At 43.4% G+C, this 23,570-nt stretch overlaps 1 protein-coding gene and 1 pseudogene across 2 annotated transcripts; one reads left to right on the top strand and one right to left on the bottom strand.

The window, feature by feature from the left end:
• Nucleotides 1–1,215: 1,215 nt before the first annotated feature.
• On the top strand, nt 1,216–7,333 carry LOC110503735 (annotated as a pseudogene).
• A 2,853-nt stretch (nt 7,334–10,186) lies between these two features.
• LOC110511568 (E3 ubiquitin-protein ligase rnf146) lies at nt 10,187–23,393 on the bottom strand. 2 transcript variants are annotated; one of them, XM_021592445.2, is made up of 3 exons: nt 23,299–23,393; nt 12,518–12,580; nt 10,187–12,367 (listed from the first exon to the last, which is right to left on the bottom strand). In XM_021592445.2, exon 3 carries the CDS (start codon nt 12,353–12,355, stop codon nt 11,297–11,299), a length of 1,059 nt encoding a protein of 352 aa, XP_021448120.2. In that variant the 5' UTR covers nt 12,356–12,367; nt 12,518–12,580; nt 23,299–23,393; the 3' UTR covers nt 10,187–11,296. The 2 variants fall into 2 exon arrangements, with proteins under 2 accessions (XP_021448120.2, XP_021448119.2); XM_021592444.2 differs by lacking the exon at nt 23,299–23,393 and adding an exon at nt 15,732–15,833.
• Nucleotides 23,394–23,570: the final 177 nt, after the last annotated feature.

Below are 23,570 nucleotides of genomic sequence, written 5' to 3'. Positions count from 1 at the left end.
AACCTCTCCCTCAATGTGAGCAAGACAAAGGAGCTGATCGTGGACTACAGCAAAAGGTGGGCCTAAGAGGCCCCCATTAACATTGGCGGGGCTGTAGTGGAGCGGGTCGAGAGTTTCAAGTTCCTTGGTGTCCACATCACCAACGAACTATCATGGTCCAAACACACCAAGACAGTTGTGAAGAGGGCACGACAAAACCTTTCCCCCTCAGGAGACTGAAAAGATTTGGCATAGGCCCCCAGATCCTCAAAAGATTCTACAGCTGCACCATCGAGAGCATCCTGACCCGTTGCATCACCGCCTGGTATGGCAACTGCTCAGCATCTGACCGTAAGGCACTACAGAGGGTAGTGCGAACGGCCCAGGGCCAAACTTCCTGCCATCCAGGACCTATATAATAGGCGGTGTCAGAGGAAAGCCCATAAAATTGTCAGTGACTCCAGTCCCCCAAGTTATAGGCTGTCTTCTCTGCTACCGCATGACAAGCGATACCGGAGCTCCAAGTCTAGGACCAAAAGGCTCCTCAACAGCTTCTACCCCCAAACCATTAGACTGCTGAACAATTTACATTGACCCCCCCCCCCCCCCCCCCCCCCCCCCCCCCCTTGTACACTGCTGCTACTCACTGTTTGTTTGTTACCTAAGCATAGTCATTTTGCCCCCACCTACATGTATAGATTACCTCAACTAGCCTGTACCCCTGCACACTGACTCTGTACCGGTGCCCCCTGTATATAGCCTTGTTATTGTTATTCTTATTGTGTCACTTTTTATTATAACTTTTGATTGTAGCCTACTTGGTAAATATTTACTTCTTCATGAACTGCACTGTTGCTTAGTGAGTAAGAATTTCACGGTAAAGTCTAGACCTACACAAATCAAATCAGGCACTGCAACCCCCCCCCCCCCCCCCCCAATTTGTTTAAATTATTATTATTGCCCATGATTTAGGCTGGTCCCAGAGCTGTATGTGCGTTTTCATGACGATTACAGTCAGAGGAGTTGGCTAAAGCACACACAGATCTGAAAACAGGCAAATGAGGATTGTATCCTCGACTCAAAATATTTATTTGTTCTGCCCATGATCACTGTTCGTTGTTGGATTGCCTTTACAAACAACATCCTTTCTGATTAGGGTGCACTGAGAGATGTATGAAGTGTTGCTATGCGCGGAAGGATCCCAAAGATTTAAAGCACTTGCCTGTAATCTAACAGATGACCGAAGAGCAGAAGTCATATCACCAAGTTACTCGTACGTTATAGTTTAGTGTGTATAGAAAACTGTCATTATCCTGAATTATTACAACAGGACTGTGTTGAGTTGACATTTCTTTATTTTTAAGGTTGAGTTATATGACTTGTACATTTGATCTTATATCTGTGTTGTTTCGAATAAAGGAAAAAGTGGTGGTCTTGTTTTTTGAATTAAGTCAATGTAAGCAGACTGGGTGCAGTTATTGGCAAGCTGTTCCCCAGACGGGAGATGTCCTCTGAGGAATCCGTCACATTTAACCGTCTGCTGCTGCAGCATAAAAATACATAAGTTATATTTATTTGTCTATTAAAAACACATTTAATTGATGGACAGATCTTGTTTTATTTTGGATCCATAAGTATGCTGTGTGTTGTATTTACTGTGCATCTCATTTTAATGTTATACACTTGATCAGTTCTAGGTCAGGGGCTACGGTTCTGTTTTTCAAAAGGGCTTTGAGACAAATCCACTATAGTATAATTGTGTTACGTTACATCACTGCTGGTTAGGCCTATGAGATGAAAAGTCAAGGACTAAAAGGCCTCGTTTTTTCTTCGACTGGCACTAATTCTGTCTTCCTTACCTCATAAACCTGAATAATGGAAATTCTCTATGAAATGTGGAAACTATTTGGCCATCGACTTTAAAAGCGGTTAGGGCCATAACGTTGTAACATTGTAAGACAGGTAGTCTATTTCCAGGATGATTGACATACAGTAAGCCTATATACAGTACAATACTTCCATTAAGGCTTTCTTTGTGTTCTCCCCCTGTAAATACTATACTAGAGTTACAGTAAGCCTATATACAGTACAATACTTCCATTAAGGCTTTCTTTGTGTTCTCCCCTTGTAAATACTATACTAGAGTTACAGTAAGCCTATATACAGTACAATACTTCCATTAAGGCTGTCTTTGGGTTCTCCCCTTGTAAATACTATATTAGAGTTACAGTAAGCCTATATACAGTACAATACTTCCATTAAGGCTTTCTTTGGGTTCTTCCCCTGTAAATACTATATTAGAGTTACAGTAAGCCTATATACAGTACAATACTTCCATTAAGGCTTTCTTTGGGTTCTCCCCTTGTAAATACTATATTAGAGTTACAGTAAGCCTATATACAGTACAATACTTCCATTAAGGCTTTCTTTGGGTTCTCCCCTTGTAAATACTATATTAGAGTTACAGTAAGCCTATATACAGTACAATACTTCCATTAAGGCTTTCTTTGTGTTCTACCCTTGTAAATACTATATTAGAGTTACAGTAAGCCTATATGCAGTACAATACTTCCATTAAGGCTTTCTTTGTGTTCTCCCCCTGAGAGCCTGTGTAATTATCACATATAGTATGCCTGGCCTACTGTACCTCCAGTAATGCCTGTGTAATTATCACATATAGTATGCCTGGCCTACTGTACCTCCAGTAATGCCTGTGTAATTATCACATATAGTATGCCTGGCCTACTGTACCTCCAGTAATGCCTGTGTAATTATCACATATAGTATGCCTGGCCTACTGTACTCCAGTAATGCCTGTGTCTTTCCCCAGAGAGCCTGTGTAAAGGCAAGCCCCTGGATTTTGTGTTCATCATCGACAGCTCCCGCAGCGTGCGTCCCAGCGACTACGAAAAGGTCAAGATCTTCATCACCAACATCGAGGCCTTCCTGGACGTGGGGCCGGAGGCGACGCGCGTCGGGCTGCTGCAGTACGGCAGCGTGGTGCAGAACGAGTTCTCCCTCAACACCTACAGCAGCAAGGTAGTCTAGGCCCAAGGGAACAAGTTAACCCATAACAACTATCCCAGCAAGGTAGCCTGAGGAACAAGTTCTTTGTCTCTCTCTCTGTCTCTCTCTTTCTCTGTGTCTCTCTTTCTCGGTGTCTCTCTTTCTCTGTGTCTCTCTCTCTCTCTCTCTGTCTCTCTCTGTGTCTCTCTGTGTCTCTCTCTCTCTCTCTCTCTCTCTCTCTCTCTCATCTCCGTCTTCCAGTCCAATCTGTGTGGAGGTGTTTTCTCTCTGTTCATCTCTCAATACTCTCATGTGCTTTAATCATTATATTGATGGAGATTCTAAGGATGTATTATTTGTATGTATGTGTGTATATGTATGCTCTGTGATGGACCATCAGTGTGATCACCTCTGTGTGAGCACCCCAGCCTCCTACATGTGCCGGTGCAGAAGGGGTTACACCCTTAACTCTGATGGCAAGACCTGCCGCAGTGAGTGAACAGCAGCAGAAGCATAGGGGAAGGTTTAGGGTTCTAGTTAGGGTTAGGGTTCTGGTTAGGGTTAGGGTTAGGGTTCTGGTTAGGGTTCTGGTTAGGGTTAGGGTCAGGGTTAGGGTTAGGGTCAGCTACAGCAGTAGTATTCAATCCTGTCTTTGCCTATTTTGTGGTCATCCTGGTTCTGTAGTGGAAGACCCATGTGATGTGGTGGACCATGGCTGTGCCCACATCTGTGCCAACATGCCAGGGGTACTCGGCTACGAGTGTCGCTGCCGGCTTGGGTATGAACTCAACGAGGACGAGAGCACGTGCCGAAGTGAGATTCTAAGTTTTTCTTCTTTCGTTCTTTCTTTCTTTCTTTTTTGTGGTTATGACTAAAGTTAACATAGAACAAAAATAATGAATTTACCCTGAAAACAAGTAATTTATCTGCTTGTGAAGGTTAACCTGAATTCCAGATTTTCATATGTCCTTTCATTGCTCAAATCTGATGGTCTATTATACTGAAAACAATACTTCGTTTTTGGTTACATTTCAATCCATGGACTGGCTCAGTGATGCAACTATGCTTGACTATTGTAGTGTTCACAATCAGTTCTTTAAGCAGTTGAAGGGTGGAGGTGGAAGTCCAAGTCCACCCACATTTGGACGTGCCCCTAGTTCTCTAGTGGAACTTCAGACTTCAGAGTAGCATAGGGGAGATCTCCAAGAGGAAGTGTGCTTTTTGAATCATCTCACTGGCTGCTGAAATATGGGGGAGTGTGTCCATGGTATCAGAATACTAAGAAATCATAACAGACAGCCAGGGTTCCATCTGGTTTGATCTGTAGAAAGGGTTCTACATGGAACCAAAAGGGTTCTCCTATGGGGACAGCCGAACAAACCTTTTTGGCTCTAGATAGCACCTTTTTTCTAAGAGTGTATGTTCCGATGCAAATTGCACAATAAACATTTCAATTCAATTCAGAAAGCACACCTCTCGAGTGTATTACAATCCTCACACATTTGGAATATTGATTTCAGAGCCCAATGTGTTAATCATAATCTGTAAGTGCTTAAAAAAATAGGTAGAAACAACTGGTATCACAGGAAATAAAGAACATTTCAAATTAAAGGCACCTATTCTCTTTTTGACATCCTGAGAATAATGTATGAATTCAAGCCCATCTATGTGTGTCTCTACCTCCCCCCCCCCCCAGTGACCTGGGGAACCATGGCTGTCAGCATGACTGTGTCAGCTCTCCTGAGTCCTACGTCTGTAGATGCACGAGGGGCTATGTTCTCAACCGCGATGGCAAGACCTGCAGCAGTAAGTTCATCACTCCTCTGGTTGTATGAACTGTGTTACTGTGCTATTAACAACACTGTACTTAACTTCCCCCCCCCTCCTGAGATGGAAGTGCCAGTACACCTCTGAAAATGGTTTAAAATATATTTAATCTAACAAATAAAGCAATCAGAAACTGTTAATTCAAAATATCAGTCACTGGAGGACTCAGCAACAGAGTGCTGTGCTCACTGCGTGGGCAGTGTTGAGGAAAACATTTGTAATGTATTTATCTGTTGAATGTAGTGAATATGTGAGTCACTGTTATATTTCTATATAACAGTGTAGAAGTGTTACTTCCCTGAAAGAATATTAGCATGCGTTGTCCCTTTCTCTCTCCTGCCTTGTTTCTATCTCTGTACCCGATGTGACTAACACCTCTCAGAGATTGACCACTGTGCTCTTGGCGACCACAGGTGTGAACATGAGTGTGTGAACACTGAAAAATCATTTTTCTGTTTTTCTGTATCTCAGTCTCACCTAATACGCAGAAATATCATTTGTATTCAACATTTTACTTAGATTTCAACATACTAGCAAGTCTTGCTTATTGATTCATTTGTGTGTAGATGTCGAGAAGGCTACAAACTCAGACATGCTTCCATGTCTTACTATCAGCTGTGTGGTAACAGATCTTTTGGACATTGCACAGTAATAAGAGGATCTTCTCTATGCATCATGCTGTTTTGGCCCAATGGATTCACATCCCTTTGAATTGAAATGTTAGAATGAATGTGTTACGTATTAATGCTTATGTGACTGAGGTGAAGTTGGACTGCCTTCAAATATACACCTAACTTCCTCTTTTGTAATGGGTCTGACTGTGACTGAGTGTTTTTCCATCCTGGTTATATGTTACATAAATTGTGAGTTGTGATTATGAGGTCATGGTTAATCCTGATGCTCCCTCTAGTCCAGGGTGTTCTTTTCCTGGATTAAGAGGAATATTCCATACCGTTTGACAGTGACAGGCACATGTCATGAAGGAAGTAAGAGTAGTCCTCGATAGGTAGATAGATGGATATTCATGCACATTATTACCCAATGTTGCATTAAAATGACTATGTATTTGGTACCATGAAGCCTGGAGTAGAGTAGAGAACACACATTTACATTATTAATGAGAATGATCCTTATTACTATTTGAATTTGACCTGCACCAGGGGTGCAACTTTCACTGGGGACGGGGGACTTGTCCCCCCGCACATTCTGAAATTGCATTTTTGTCCCCCCCAGTTTTATCATTGGAATGTGATACAAAACGATGCAACGGTGTGCTTTAGGACCATGTGGACGCCTCTAAGCGGTCAGTAGGCTGTTTGGAGTGTTTATCTGACTGGATAAAAATAATAATATGTCCCCCCACTCTAAAACCAAAGTTGCGCCCCTGACCTGCACACAGGTAGGTCTTCATAATGTTGGGCCATTATTGTAAAATGAGCCAGTTATTAGCCTATCAGCGACATTGTTTAAGTAATGTAGGCTAGTACATTCTTCTGCTGTCTTGCCATGGTATAGTTGATTTGGGGTGTCGTGGCGACTCAACACTATTTGTCTCTAATACGGCAGTGTTCAGATGGAGTGATGGATCTGGTATTTGTAATTGATGGTTCTAAGAGCCTGGGGCCGGCCAACTTTGACCTTGCAAGCAGTTTGTGAACAGCATTGTGTACTCTCTGGACGTGTCCGGCACGGGCACCCACGTGGGGCTGCTGCAGTACTCCAGTAAGGTCCGCACAGAGTTCATCCTGGGTCAGTATACCTCAGGCCGGGACATCAACAGGGCCTGTGTCGCGGATGCAGTACATGGGCAGAGGATCCATGACGGGCGCTGCCCTGCGTCACATGTTTGAGTACAGCTTCTCTGCCAAGGAGGGGGCCAGGCCCGACATGCCACGGATCAGCATCGTGTTCACCGACGGACGATCCCAGGATGATGTGTCGAAATGGGCCACTAAGGCAAAGGATGCCGGTACGGTTTCTTACATCGTGTTTGCTGAACTTGTTCTGATTGCAGAGCCATTTAAAGAGCCTTTAATAGAGTACCATCTTCTCTTAAAGGAGTCATTCATCCACTTCCTTCTGAACTGCTTCCCCGCCCCCAGGTATCACGATATATGCACTTGGTGTTGGTAAAGCCATCGAAGAGGAGCTCAGGGAAATTGCTTCCGAGCCAGATGATAAGCATTTGTACTATGCTGAAGATTTTAGCAACATGGGAGAAATTACAGACAAATTGAAGTCACGGATATGTAAAGGTACCCAATGAATAAAACACACTCTAAAATAACTTTCTTATTAAAGATCCATCACAGCTACACATTATTCATTATTTCTCACACTTTTCCTGCAGTGCACAAATCGTCTCATCTTGAATAAATTATCAAATCTATAAATACAAATACTAAATCAAAAAATGCCCCTGACCCCATCTAAAGTCTTAAAACTAATCCGATTGTTTATGGTGGTGCTTATAGACTTCCATATAATTTTTTATACTTAAGCAATAATCCCTGAAGGGGTGTGGTATATGGCCAATATACCACGGCTAAGGGCGGTTCCTATGCACTCCGCATTGCGTCGTGCATAAGAACAGCCCTTAGCCGTGATATAACGACCATATACCACAAACCCCCGAGGTGACTTATTGCTATTATAAACTGGTTACCAATGTAATTAGAGGATTACATACAAATGTTTTGTTGTACCCGTGGTATACCTCTGATATACCACGGCTGTCAGCCAATCGGCATTCAGGGCTCGAACCACCCAGTTTAAAATGTGTGTTAGATCGATTTTCTCTCATGCACTGCATTTCAGTAAATATTTATTGAGGAGCCGGTAAGTACTTTATGTTCAGGGGAAAAATGCTGTACATCTCTGCCACCTGCAGGTGATTTTATGAAGTACAACAGCAACCATACAATTGGAGGCCTATCATTGTACAGTATATTGTGCGGCTCTGGGAATTAATAATTGTATTGCACTTGATCTGTGTCAGTCTGTTCCTAAAATACAATCCATACGGTGTCTGTCTGTGAACAGAGAAACCCTCCCCTCAAGATATGTGTAAGTGTGAGAACATGATGCTCTTCCAGAGGCAGGTCAGCGAACAGTTTAGGAGACTGACCCAGAATAATATCCTTTACAGCTCTGTGGTGGTGTGCATACTTTAGATAAGAGCTTTAATATTGCCATGACATTGAATGCTTTACAAATGGTACCCTATTTACTGTATGGTGTGCTACTTTTGACCAGAGTCCTATCAGCCCTGGTCAAAAGTAGTGCACTATAAAGGAAATAGTCTGCCATTTAGGATGCAATCATTATGTTTAAAAATGTGTTTAGTTAAAAATCAATAACTTCCTTAATGTCTTACTTGATGTTGTGTCAAAAAGGATGGAGACCCTTGAGAATCAGCTTGGACACAAATGAAGGAAGGACAAAGACATTGCTTTCATCTGTTCGTCCTCAACGGATTCTTCTCAACTGGCCTGCGGTGCAAGGGCTTCACTAAACTTCAAGGGATAACTTTAAGCTATTTCAACATGCTACACTGAAACATTATATGGTATATTTTCTACTGTAACTGCTATTTATATTCTGAACAAAACTACGCATTTATGCATGTGGCTGTGGACTGGAGTGAAGCCAAAAATACTGTATATCTTTGCTACATTCAGGTATCAAAATGTACTTATTTTTAAAAGTAAAATGTTATTTGGCAGATAACTGATCCAAATATAACTCATATAAGATACAGTACAACATTTTATGACAAATCAAAGTAAAATGTAAACTTTGTATTTCAAGCAAAATGCTTTCTATTGCTGTTGATGTGAATAAAATCCCTGTTGATCTTGCTTGTATTGTACTTTGTGGAACACCACAATATGTCACAATGTTTTCAAAGATTGGAAGATCAGATCATCTGTTAGATTTGGATTGAACCTGACAAGGTTTTTGTATAAAACAGAAACACACATAGTGGTCTTACTGCTACAATTTTCAATGCATGTGAATCCTGAATAATCTAACAATGAAACATTGTTTGCCTTGCTGCATAGATCTAGGTTAGAGTCAGCCGCTCCTTTTCCCTCCCTGATAGATCAAGCTTCACTATGTTGTGAACCCGGCTGTCAGGTCTCTGGATAACACACCGCTAGGGGCATGTCCCAAATGGCACCATATTCCCTAGATAGTGGGCCCTGGTCAAGGGTAGTGCACTAAATAGGGAATAGAGTGCTATTTTGGATACACACCGCCAGGCCTTTTGTCTTCCTCTCCGTCCCTTTACAAAGGCCATGTGTTTCCTGGCCAAACACCAGGCTTTGGTGTTGCTTACAGATACGTGATCAGAATATCAAACCAGGGTGTGAGATGAATTCAGAGGGTTGGAACCTGTTGAAGTAGGTACGCTACACTGCACCAAGTGGACCTGTGCAGGGCAGGAGCATGATATTAGCAAGTGGTGAGGTACACAACATGTTCCACCTGCTCGTCCAAAATCATGGGCATTAATATGGTGTTGGTCCCCCCTTTGCTGCTGTAACAGCCTCCACTCCTCTGGGAAGGCTTTCACTAGATGTTGGAACATTGCTGCAGGACTTACTTCCGTTCAGCCACAAGAGCATTAGTGAGGTTGGGCGAATTGCCTTGGCTCACAGTCAGCATTCCAATTCCTCCCACAGGTGTTTGATGGAGTTGAGGTCAGGGCTCTGTGCAGGCCAGTCAAGTTCTTTCACACCGATCTCGACAAACCATTTCTGTATGGACTTTAGTTTGTCATACTGAAACAGGAAGTAGGCCTTTGTGTCGCTGCTCAGCCATAGAAACCCATTTAATGAAGCTCCCAACAGTTAGTGCTGACATTGCGTCCAGCGGTAGTTTAGAACTCGTTAGTGAGTGCTGCAACCTAGGACAGAATTTTTACACACTTCAGGTGTCCTGTTTCGTGAGCTTGTGTGGCCTACCACTTTGTGGCTGAGCCGTTGTTGCTCCTATATGTTTCCACTTCACAATAACAGCACTTACTGTTTACCGAGGCAGCTCTAGCAGGGTAGACATTTGACCAACTGACAGTTGGACAGTTGGCACCCTATGACAGTCCCACATTGAAAGTCACTAAGCTCTTCAGTAAGGCAATTCTAATGACAATGTTTGTCTATGGAGAACACATGGCTGTGTGCTCGATTTTAGACACCTGTCAGCAGGTGTCCAGATACTTGTATATATAGTGTAGAGTTGTCACATGAGAAATATCAGGAAAAAATGCATTGTGACCAGATTTGATTCAAGAGAGCTTATTTCTTGCATGTCGCTAGTCGTGTTGGTATGTGACCAGCTTGTCTTTTGCTTCCATTCAACAAAAACAATACTTCCCATATCAACCTTTTGGGTTGATGAATACACACATTTTATTTAAAATTACAAACCATGTAACAAAAGATTACAAAGCAAAAATAGTTACATAAAGGTTCTTAATGACAGTAAAATTGAGCTGACCAGATGACAATTGACAGTAAGCTGGTAAGAAATAAACACATTTAAAACTTCAAATGGTTTTGCTGGAGACAGCCAGCAAACCACTTAGCAACCGTTGCTCTTTTCTTACCATCATAGTAATCACACAATAGAATTTACAACCAGAGGGAAAAACAGTTAATCAAACTAAAATCTAAAACACCAGTCCTCCTCCTCACCAGTAGTGTTTAAGAAACCAACCCCTCTCTTAAAACACATGCACACATTATGAAACAGACTAGCATTTCAGATGAATAATCAGCAACTTAAATTAAAATGTTGTCTGACTTTGATCAGAGAGGTCATGGAGCATGGTGTTAATCATTTTGGAGCAGCCTAGAGCGCAACACACCAAGCTGCCGCAGAGAGAAAAACAACCACTGATCCGATCAAAACAACTGTTGACTAGCTGGTAAATTCAGCTAAATGCATTTTTAATTTAACCTTTATTTAACTAGGCAAGTCAGTTAAGAATTTGTTCTTATTGTCAATGACTGCCCAGGAACAGTGGGCAGTGAACCTGCCTTGTTCAGGGGCAGAACGACAGATTTGTACCTTGGCAGCTCTGGGATTCGATCTTGCAACCTTCCGGTTACTGTTCCAATGCTCTAACCACTAGGCTACCTGCCACCCCATGTCTCTTAAAATAAGAAGTCTCCTACTTTCAACACGGCTGCATCACAAACATACTGTCTGGAGACAAGGGACCGTTCAAACAACTTACATGAAACAACTCAACGCTCAATTAACAAGTTGTATGGGGAAAGACTTTGCTCCCAAGGCCCACCAGTAAATGTAGATTATCACTAATTTTCAGGGGGGTAATTTTCATCTTTAAAGTCTAATATAATGAGCATCTCCTTGCCTTGAGACAGTTATATGCAGGGTTGGTTTGAGTCGGTTTCAGAGTCCTATATTAACTGAGAATGTTAGCTACAGTGCAGAGGTTCAAGATGAGTTGAGCTCACACTTCAGTACACTGGCCGTCAGGCCTTCGCGACCTCACACTACTGCTGCTGGAGGCCTCAGCCCCAGGGGGGGACCTGTCCTCTGGGCTCTCCCCCAAACGCAGTCTCTGCTCCCGGGGATCCACTGCCTCCCCATCCCCCTCGTCGTCGCTCCAGTCCCCAGAACCATCCACAGAGGTGTTAGGACCAGATGACATGGAGGGTGTAGCAGTGGCCTCTTCTTCCCCCTCCTCTCCCTCCCCAACCTCAGCCCTCTCCGGCGCATCTGTGGGACTGATGTGGAGCAGGGCCAGGGTGTCCTCCAGGGAGGGGCTGGTCGGGCTGCCAGGCTGGCCCCCCAGAGAGGTGGGAGGCCTGGCAGGAGCAGACAGGACTGTGGAGGTAGCTGGAGATGCTGCAGCCTGCTGCACTGCGGCTGCTGAAGTATCAGCCCCGTCTGCAGAGTTCCCTCTCCCTGGCGCAGCGGAACCCTGCGCACCAACCTCGGTGTCCAGACGGAGGCCCGCCACCCCTTTCTTGGGGATGTCCACAACGTCCCGTTTTATCTTGCGGCGGCGGCCGTGCTCATTGCGCCGGTACTGCACCATGTTCTCCAGGTCGGCCACGTACAGGAACCCGGCTATCAGCATCTCAGCCGTCTTCTTGCCCTTGGAGAAAGCGTCCTCCAGCTCACGACTGGTCCTTTCGTCATACTGCCACCAGCCATTCCTCCCCTCATAGTACCAGGCATTGTCCCCTGTGGCACCCCACCCTCCGGTCTTAAGCTCTTCGGGGGACAGCAGAGTGGGGTGCTCTAGGAAGTCCTCGGGAACCTCCTGTCTACAGAGAGCACAGCGCTTGCTCTGCCAGGACGCCCCTTTCACACACAGGAAGCAGAAGACATGGCGGCAGGGTAGCTGGACAGGGTGAACACAGCTCTGCAGGCAAATGGCACATTCTGGGACAGGCAGGGCAGGTGATGAGCCACTGGAAACAGAGCAGGCAGAGTCACCACTCCCCTTCTTACTGGATGGGAGCGAGCTCAAAGTGTGGTCAACCTCACCACAGCTAGCCATCCTTAGGAAGTACTTTGGGGGGGGCAAAGAGACAGAAAATGATGTTAATGTGAACTACGAGCATCATAGTTGTCAAATTAAATCAACCAATACACTGAACAAGTTAAAGCAGTTTATTTAGCTACACACAGGACAGGCAGAGATTCTGTAGTAGCTACTTACTGTAATATCTGCTAATGTTGCCGCTGTAGCATTAGGCTTATTGGTGGTTGTTCAAATGTCTCACTGCCAAAAGGAAACCAAGGTTATAGCACAGACTTTTTTTAATCAATAGATGAAGTTACGATTCTGGGAAAATAAACAATATATGGGAATGACAATAAGTCAATTGTTTTCAGATAATTGAAAAACTATTTATATTTGATTATTTTAAACTAAATGAAAAATCGGTCACCATGAAATGACCGATACACTAGCTAGTTAACCTGTTTGGGCTAGGAGGCAGCATTTTCAAGTTTGGATGAAAAGTGTGTCCAGAGTAAACTGCCTGCTACCCAGTCCCAGTTGCTAATATATGCATATTATTAGTAGATTTGGATAAAAAAAACTCAGAAGTTTCTAAAACTGTTTGAATGATGTGAGTGCTGTTATACTCAGACATGGTAGGAAAAAACCTGAGGAAAATCCAACCAGGAAGTGGGAAATCTAAGGTTTGTAGTTTTTCAACTCTTGGCCTATTGAATACACAGTGTCTATGGGTCATATTGCACTTCCTAAGGCTTCCACTAGATGTCATTAGTCTTTAGAACTTTGTTTGATGCTTCTACTGTGAAGTGGGGGTGAATGAGAGGGGATTGAGTCAGAGGTCTGCCAGAGACGAGCTGGTGACACGTGTTCATGTGAAAGGTAGCTTGCGTTCCATTGCATTTCTGAAGACAAAGGAATTCTCCGGTTGGAACACTATTGAAGATTTGTTAAAAACATCCTAAAGATGGATTCTATACTTCGTTTTACATGTTTCTACGGACTGTAACGGAACTTTTTGACTTTGTCTGCTCCTAGTAATCGCGTGTCATGCATTTGGAATACCGGGCTAAACGTGCTAACAAAAAGGAGATATTTGGACATATATTAACTATCGAACAAATCAAACATTTGTGGAACTGGGATTCCTGGGAGTGCATTCTGATGAAGATCAAAGGTAAGTGAATATTTATAATGCTATTTCTGACTTCTTGTTGTTCTTGTTGACTTCAACACGGCGGATGTCTTTTTGGGTTGTGTTGGTCTCTGAGCGCCGTACTCAGATTATTGCATGGTTTGCTTTTTCCATAAAGTTTTTTTTTAATCTGACACAGCGGTTGCATTAAGTAGAAGTATATCTTTACTTCTGTGAATAACTTGTATCTTTTATCAATGTTTATTATGAGTATTTCTGTAAATTGATGTGGCTCTGTGCAAATTCACGGGATGTTTTGGAGGCAAAGCCAAATGTAAACTGAGGTTTTCGGATATAAATATGAACTTGATTGAACAAAACATACATGTATTGTGTAACATGTTGTCCCAGGAGTGTCATCTGATAAAGAATATCAAAGGTTAGTGATTAATTTTCTCTCTATTTCTGCTTTTTGTGACTCCTCTCTTTGGTTGGGTAATAGCTGTTTCTGTGACTAGTTGCCGACCTAACAATGATATGTTCTGCTTTCGCCGAAAAGCCTTTTTGAAATCGGACTACCGAGAATTTTATCTTTAAAATGGTGTCTAATATTTGTATGTTTGAGAAATTTTAATTATGACATTTCTGTTGATTGAATTTGCGCCCTGCAATTTCATTGGCTGTTGGCGAGCTAGCGGAACCCTGTTCCTAGACAGGTTAACAATTACATTTTGGCCCTTATATGGCAGTTGGCAACCAACTTGAGGTGCATTACTGCAACCGACTGAAGTTTGGACTTAAGTTCATCTTCAATTCACCCAAATAGGACCAATTATACTATTTTAGCGTCTGGTCACGCAGGTGCACCCAAGCAGTGTGGGTGCAATGATTGAATAACGTGTACATGTATTTTGCAAAGCTCGCGTACACAACTGGTTTGATCAGCATGTAAGTTCTATTTTATCGCCTGGCTACGCAGAAACTCATTGACCTGTGCAAGCAGTGTGGATGCAATGATTTATTAACAGATGCTTTTGTTACCATTTTTCCTCCCCAATTTCGTGGTAAGCAATTGGTAGTTATAATCTCTTCTCGTCGCTGAAACTCCCGTACGAACTTGTGAAAGTCGAGAGCCGTGCATCCTCCGAAACACAACCCAACCAAGCCACACTGATTCCTTGAAACTGTACACCTGGCGACCATGTCACCGTGCACTGCTCCCAGCTCACCACAAGAGTCACTAGTGTGCAATGGGACAAGTACATCGCTGCCTCTAACGACGCTGGGCACATTGTTCACCGCCCCATGGGTCTCCGGTCGCAGCCTGCTGCGACAGAGCCTGGACTTAAACCCAGAATCTCTAGTGGCACAGCTAACACTGCTTTAGACCACTGCACCACTCAAGAGGCCCTTAACATGCATGTCTGAATTTATTTTGCACGCAAGCGATGTGAGCAGTATGGTCAGTATGTGAGCTAGCTAACTGACAGGACCTGTATCGCGATACTCGTAAGTATCGTGGCAAGGAAACAAAACATTAAGCAGATTTAACTTATTTTGGAAAACAGCCCTAATGTTACAAACAAAACATGTCATCCAGTGTCACTTATTACCCATTGTCATATTTTTTTTCCCAAGTTATAGCTAACTATTTTACATACAGCAGGTCATTAAAAGGACCAAAGAGTCGAGTCTGCTTCGTTAAAATTTGCGTCATGGAAAAAAATATCGTGATACAGTCCTACCAAAAACGGAAGACAGCAAACGTAAGCGAGAACAGCAGTTTTTTTCCCCTTCTTCCTTCGAGGATAAACCACATTTAGCCATTTAACGTTATCTAACTAACGTTGGCTAATCTCCGAGCTAGCAAACTCGACAGCATTCTCATTTTACATAACATTATCGTAGCGAACTACGGCCACAATATTTTGATATTTTCGGTGACGGTGTTATTCGCATTGAAAAGGCGACAAACTGACGTTAGTTAGTCTGCTAACTTTGATTTGAACTAACGTTACCCACCCCCAGGAGGATAAAAACAACGAGACATGTATCCAAGTATCTAGGACTGACAACGTAGCTAGCTGACGTTAGCTTGCCGTCTCGGTCGACAAAGAAAGCCAGAGCTCGTCACGTCTCTTAGCCGAGACTGTAAATTCGCATGTTAGATTTATCGGTCATTGTGCGCCTCTTGTATTGTTAAATATTACATTGACCTTAAATCATACACATTTATCTAAATTAGCTGCATAGCGAGAAATGTTAAGTTAAACTCACCCGTCTGTTTTCCTCCTTCACAAAAAGCAGCGTAGTAAGTCTAGCGCATTTAGCCTGTTAACGTGATGACTACCTTAATTGTACGTAATCACGCACAGCACACGCACATTACAATTTTCTCGAATCAGCGGAGAAGTGCAATATGAAGTAATTGCAGACCGCAATTCGGGGCGTTTCTTAGGGTGGGCATTCCTTGATATTAGAAAACGCCCATTTGTGTATACCATTGGTCAGTCCATAGATGTTTAGTTTTTTTTAACCTTTATTTAACTAGGCAAGCCAGTTAAGAACACATTCTTATTTACAATGACACCCTACACCAGCCAAAATGGTGGTCACACCAGATACTTTCTCTCCCAAGATGGCATAGCAGTTCAGACGTATTTTTGTCCTCGTCCTGTCGTGTCCCGTGTATATATATATATATATATATATATATATATATATATATATATATATATATATATATATATATATATATATATATATATATATATTTACAACTTTTTTTTCACATACATTTTTAATTTTCCAAAAACTCATCTTCAGAACACTCTCCTGCAATCCGTTTCACCAATTTATATTTATATAAAAAAGTATTATTTACCTCAGATCTGTGATCCTCCGAGAGGCTAGCCAGAAATTAGCCAGAAGCTAGCCGGAAGCTAGCCAGAAGCTGGTCCAGAAGCTACTCTGAAGCTGCTTCAGGGGCTAGTTCAGAAGCTAGTTAGCTTATTTACTGGCTAATCGTTGGTACTCAGCTGACCACGGTTTGTGGTCATCGGCTGTCCTTTGGCTCGAGAATCTATCGCCAGTTTTGTACGGCGCGGTGCAGCGCAGCGCGGCTCGGAGCGGAACATATTGGACCAATTTTTCTCTCCATGTCCCTGGATTTCGGCCGCTGGCTCTGGACGTCCATGCCTGGATCTCGCAGCTAGCTAGCTGCTATCCGTGTGACTATCGGCTTTCGTCGATTCCGGAGCTAACATCAATTGTTCCGGAGCTAGCCAGCTGAAGAGTTCCATCAATCACTCCTGGGCTGCAGTCACCTATCCGGACCCGTTTTGCTGCCTACGCGGAGCCCCACCGGGCCTTCACGGCTAGACTGCCGACGTTGTCTACCCGAGGGAACTGTCCGGCTGGCTCCTCCGGCGCAACGTTGCCTGGGCGCTCATCTGCGGCCTGCTAGCCGTTGGCTATCTTATCGGCTGCTATCTGAATAGACAATCGGACAATTTTTATTTTTTTTATTTATTGATTTATTTTTCTTCTTGGGCCTCTATAACTATATCTATTGTTTTTATTTTTGTTGTTGTTGTGTGATTTGGATTCATCCCCTCTACCACACGGAAACCCACTAATCTACTGACGGAACGCAAGAGTTGGCTAATAACAGACCTCCATCTTATGCTAGCTTGCTCCTATGCTAGCTTGCTACCGATTTAGCTGTCTAAATCGCCGTGACCCCCAACCAACCTTTCCACTCACTGGACCCTTTTGATCACTTGACTGAGCATGCCTCTCCTTCATGTCAATATGCCTTGTCCATTGCTGTTCTGGTTAGTGTTTATTGGCTTATTTCACTGTAGAGCCTCTAGTCCTGCTCATTATACCTTATCCAACCTATTAGTTCCACCACCCACACATGCAATGACATCTCCTGGTTTCAATGATGTTTCTAGAGACAATATCTCTCTCTTCATCACTCAATAGCTAGGTTTACCTCCACTGTATTCACATCCTACCTTACCTTTGTCTGTACATTATACCTTGATGCTATTGTATTGCCCCCAGAAACCTCCTTTTACTCTCTGTTCCAGACGTTCTAAACGACCAATTCTTATTGCTTTTAGCCGCACCCTTATTCTACTACTACTCTGTTCATCTGGCGATGTAGAGGTGAATCCAGGCCCTGCAGTGCCTAGCTCCACTCCTATTCCCCAGGCGCTCTCTTTTGACGACTTCTGTAACCGTAATAGCCTTGGTTTCATGCATGTTAACATTAGAAGCCTCCTCCCTAAGTTTGTTCTATTCACTGCTTTAGCACACTCTGCCAACCCGGATGTTCTAGCTGTGTCTGAATCCTGGCTTAGGAAGACCACCAAAAATTCAGACATTTTAATTCCAAACTACAACATTTTCAGACAAGATAGAACTGCCAAAGGGGGCGGTGTTGCAATCTACTGCAAAGATAGCCTGCAGAGTTCTGTCCTACTATCCAGGTCTGTACCCAAACAATTTGAACTTCTACTTTTAAAAATCCACCTCTCTAAAAACAAGTCTCTCACCGTTGCCGCCTGCTATAGACCACCCTCTGCCCCCAGCTGTGCTCTGGACACCATATGTGAACTGATTGCCCCCCATCTATCTTCAGAGCTTGTGCTGCTAGGCGACCTAAATTGGAACATGCTTAACACCCCAGCCATCCTACAATCTAAACTTGATGCCCTCAACCTCACACAAATTATCAATGAACCTACCAGGTACCTCCCCAAAGCCTTAAACACGGGCACCCTCATAGATATCATCCTAACCAACTTGCCCTCTAAATACACCTCTGCTGTTTTCAACCAAGATCTCAGCGATCACTGCCTCATTGCCTGCATCCGTAATGGGTCAGCGGTCAAACGACCTCCACTCATCACTGTAAAACGCTCCCTGAAACACTTCAGCGAGCAGGCCTTTCTAATCGACCTGGCCGGGGTATCCTGGAAGGATATTGATCTCATCCCGTCAGTAGAGGATGCCTGGATATTTTTTTTAAATGCCTTCCTAACCATCTTAAATAAACATGCCCCATTCAAGAAATTTAGAACCAGGAATAGATATAGCCGGTTGGTTCTCCCCAGACCTGACTGCCCTTAACCAACAAAAAAACATCCTATGGCGTTCTGCATTAGCATCGAACAGCCCCCGTGATATGCAGCTGTTCAGGGAAGCTAGAAACCATTATACACAGGCAGTTAGAAAAGCCAAGGCTAGCTTTTTCAAGCAGAAATTTGCTTCCTGCAACACTAACTCAAAAAAGTTCTGGGACACTGTAAAGTCCATGGAGAATAAGAACCCCTCCTCCCAGCTGCCCACTGCACTGAAGATAGGAAACACTGTCACCACTGATAAATCCACCATAATTGAGAATTTCAATAAGCATTTTTCTACGGCTGGCCATGCTTTCCACCTGGCTACTCCTACCCCGGTCAACAGCACTGCACCCCCCACAACAACTCGCCCAAGCCTTCCCCATTTCTCCTTCTCCCAAATCCATTCAGCTGATGTTGTGAATGAGCTGCAAAATCTGGACCCCTACAAATCAGCCGGGCTAGACAATCTGGACCCTTTCTTTCTAAAATTATCTGCCAAAATTGTTGCCACCCCTATTACTAGCCTGTTCAACCTCTCTTTCGTGTCGTCTGAGATTCCCAAAGATTGGAAAGCAGCTGCGGTCATCCCCCTCTTCAAAGAGGGTGACACTCTTGACCCAAACTGCTACAGACCTATATCTATCCTACCATGCCTTTCTAAGGTCTTCGAAAGCCAAGTCAACAAACAGATTACCGACCATTTCGAATCTCACCATACCTTCTCTGCTATGCAATCTGGTTTCAGAGCTGGTCATGGGTGCACCTCAGCCACGCTCAAGGTCCTAAATGATATCTTAACCGCCATCGATAAGAAACATTACTGTGCAGCCGTATTCATTGATCTGGCCAAGGCTTTCGACTCTGTCAATCACCACATCCTCATTGGCAGACTCAACAGCCTTGGTTTCTCAAATGATTGCCTCGCCTGGTTCACCAACTACTTCTCTGATAGAGTTCAGTGTGTCAAATCGGAGGGTCTGCTGTCAGGACCTCTGGCAGTCTCTATGGGGGTGCCACAGGGTTCAATTCTTGGACCGACTCTCTTCTCTGTATACATCAATGAGGTCGCTCTTGCTGCTGGTGAGTCTCTGATCCACCTCTATGCAGACGACACCATTCTGTATACTTCTGGCCCTTCTTTGGATACTGTGTTAACAACCCTCCAGGCAAGCTTCAATGCCATACAACTCTCCTTCCGTGGCCTCCAATTGATCTTAAATACAAGTAAAACTAAATTCATGCTCTTCAACCGATCGCTACCTGTACCTACCCGCCTGTCCAACATTACTACTCTGGACGGCTCCGACTTAGAATACGTGGACAACTACAAATACTTAGGTGTCTGGTTAGACTGTAAACTCTCCTTCCAGACCCATATCAAACATCTCCAATCCAAAGTTAAATCTAGAATTGGCTTCCTATTTCGCAACAAAGCATCCTTCACTCATGCTGCCAAACATACCTTTGTAAAACTGACCATCCTACCAATCCTCGACTTTGGCGATGTCATTTACAAAATAGCCTCCAATACCCTACTCAACAAATTGGATGCAGTCTATCACAGTGCAATACGTTTTGTCACCAAAGCCCCATATACTACCCACCATTGCGACCTGTACGCTCTCGTTGGCTGGCCCTCGCTTCATACTCGTCGCCAAACCCACTGGCTCCATGTCATCTACAAGACCCTGCTAGGTAAAGTCCCCCCTTATCTCAGCTCGCTGGTCACCATTGCATCTCCCACCTGTAGCACACGCTCCAGCAGGTATATCTCTCTAGTCACCCCCAAAACCAATTATTTCTTTGGCCGCCTCTCCTTCCAGTTCTCTGCTGCCAATGACTGGAACGAACTACAAAAATCTCTGAAACTGGAAACACTTATCTCCCTCACTAGCTTTAAGCACCAACTGTCAGAGCAGCTCACAGATTACTGCACCTGTACATAGCCCACCTCTAATTTAGCCCAAACAACTACCTCTTTCCCTACTGTATTTTATTTATTTATTTATTTTGCTCTTTTGCACCCCCATTATTTTTATTTCTACTTTGCACATTCTCCCATTGCAAATCTACCATTCCAGTGTTTTACTTGCTATATTATATCTACTTTGCCACCATGGCCTTTTTGCCTTTACCTCCCTTATCTCACCTCATTTGCTCACATCGTATATAGACTTGTTTATACTGTATTATTGACTGTATGTTTGTTTTACTCCATGTGTAACTCTGTGTCGTTGTATGTGTCGAACTGCTTTGCTTTATCTTGGCCAGGTCGCAATTGTAAATGAGAACTTGTTCTCAACTTGCCTACCTGGTTAAATAAAGGTGAAATAAAATAAAAATAAATAAATACGGGCTGTTTTTCTGATCCACACCCCAATTTTACATTTTTTGTTAAAGTTATGTGATCAGATCTGTATTTCCAGTGAAAACAATGGTCTGTCTACGGGCCACTAAAGATGCACATCAACACCGCGTGTGATGCCTGGATGAGGAACAATCCTGGGAAGACAATGTCAATTTATGACATTCCAGGCCTCCCGGGTGGTGCAGTGGTTAAGGGCGCTGCGCCAGCTGTGCCACCAGAGACTCTGGGTTCGCGCCCAGGCTCTGTCGTAACCATCGCGACGCACAATTGGCATAGCGTCGTTAGGGAGGGTTTGGCCAGTAGGGATATTGTCTCATCGCACACCAGTGACTCCTGTGGCGGGCCGGGCACAGTGCTCGCTAACCAAGATTACCAGGTGCACGGTGTTTCCTCCGACACATTGGTGCGGCTGGCTTCCGGGTTGGATGCGCGCTGTGTGCGGCTTGGTTGGGTTGTGTATCGGAGAGTTGTAGCGATGAGACAAGATAGTAGCTACTAACAATTGTTGTAATTGCCTACTCTCTGGCTGCAAGCCCCTTGAACATTCAGGCTGGCCGGGGTACAACCTTTCAGATCGCCCCATTCACAACCCAACATTCCAGCCAGGCCCCAGCACCATTCCAGCCCTGCCAGGCCCCAGCACCCTGCCTATTGCGAGCTCAGAGCCCAGTTCTTATGCCACACCATTCCACTATTGCTGATAGCGGACTAACAACTCCTGAGCAGATCCAGCTATATCAAAAAGCTGGCCCCTGAAAACCAGCTTGCAAAGGAAGCAGGTACTAGAAATGCAAAAGAATAGGCACAATCTAGAAAAAGGCTGTTTCTGAAGAAAGGGAAGCAGGACCTGAACAAGGCAGCTAAAAAAAGAAAAATGGTAGAAGAGTCATCATCAGATGAAGATTCTGCCTCGTTTGTGTGGAGCCATTTCCAAACAGCCTTCCAAAGGAGACTTGGGTGAAGTGTGTGAGATGCAACAAATGGGCCCATGATGTTTGCACCTCAGGCCAGGCAATTTATGTTTTGCCAGAACTGTGACTCTGAAGATGAGTCTGATTAGTCAGATACGGATGTACTCGTATAGACTGTCACAAAACTGTGCATTAGTGTGTTCAAACACCTCGTCTGATTTGTTAAGACTTGTGGCAGACCTTTACACAGATCAGACACGGACAGAGTAGGATTAGCTCAGTTTCAAAGGTGTTTATTCTAATAATAGTTCAAAAGAAAAGAATAGGTCTCCCCCAAGAGACCCTCTCGGGGATACCGTCTTCTTGGCTCCTGGTCTTGCTGTATCCTTTGGGGATCAAAAACTGAACTCACTCCTGTTACCTCCGCAACCGTCCCCAACTATACGAGAGTCATTTCTTCCCCCACTCTCTCCCTGTGTGCTGCCCATCTGGCAGCTTTATGGGACTTGCACAGCAGGTGAGCAATCAGTCCCAATTTGTCAAACAATTAATTATTTGTGTTCTTATTTGTTGATAATCCAATGTGACAACTTACCCGACGTAATGTGACAATTTACCTGCTTATGGGGTAAATTGTCACAAGTGCACACTCTCTATTTAACGGTCTACAACTCCATACTGAAATAAGATAAGAAGATGTAATGAATACAACATAAGTGCCCAAGACTTACTTCTTTCATTTGGTATGACATTTATACCATTGTGATGTATTGTTCCCAGTAAATGTTAGACAGCGTGACAAGTGTGACAACATACCTCACTCTCCCCTACATTAGACATTAACATGCACAATGCAATCATGTATGTCAACATGTGTCCAATATGTTATTGACACAGACGTGGTGGCAGAGCAGGAAGATTGGTATGCTGTGAACCAAGAGGTTGTGATTTTGCACAATGTAATCAGGTGTCAAATATGTAAGTTGAAAACATTGGATGTTAAAAGCACTGTGTGTGTAACTGTTTCTACAGCCTTTTTCTGTTGGTAAAATAATACTTTTCTAGTTTAATTAACATATGAGACAAAATTGAGAAAACACATTTTAAGACCCACTGAATTTTTGCCTACCTTTCCTCATGTTGAAAAACTAAAAATGAAAAGTTGAGTAAACCAAAAAAAAGTCTGTGGAACCAGTTACTTAATTATTCATATTTAGTTACAGTGTACCCAGCCCTTGAGTTCTCAATTGAATGTATGGACAACAGCTGGATCAACGACTACAATCCCAACACTCGGTTTTAATGTTAAGAAACGTTATTAATCCTTCTAGCAATACGGTTTTATAAACCTTTGGAACTTAACTTTCATGTAAGCGAGAAAGATTATTTCAATGGTATTATTATTAAATAAAAAAAGATACACTTACAGTGAGCAGTTTTGCAAAGTTGCACCTGGATGTTTTCACACACCACCTCGGATAGCACACTTCCTCTCATCTTGCGCTCTCATTTCTATTGGTCCATTCTATTGGTCTATTTCATTCCACATTTCCGACTGGATCGCATGTATTTCTCAAAATACAACTGGGTGCAACTGTCCTAAACTGCGTACAGTAAGTGTACCTTTTGGATGTAATAGAATATTTCTCGATTATATGAAAGTTAAATTCCAAATGTTACCGAAAGTGTATTTGCATTT

This window comes from Oncorhynchus mykiss, chromosome 3 (genome assembly GCF_013265735.2).
Source record: "Oncorhynchus mykiss isolate Arlee chromosome 3, USDA_OmykA_1.1, whole genome shotgun sequence".
Taxonomy (NCBI): domain Eukaryota; kingdom Metazoa; phylum Chordata; class Actinopteri; order Salmoniformes; family Salmonidae; genus Oncorhynchus; species Oncorhynchus mykiss.
The sequence above is the reverse complement of the archived record's forward strand: the minus strand, read 5'-3'. Positions and strand labels throughout refer to the sequence as shown.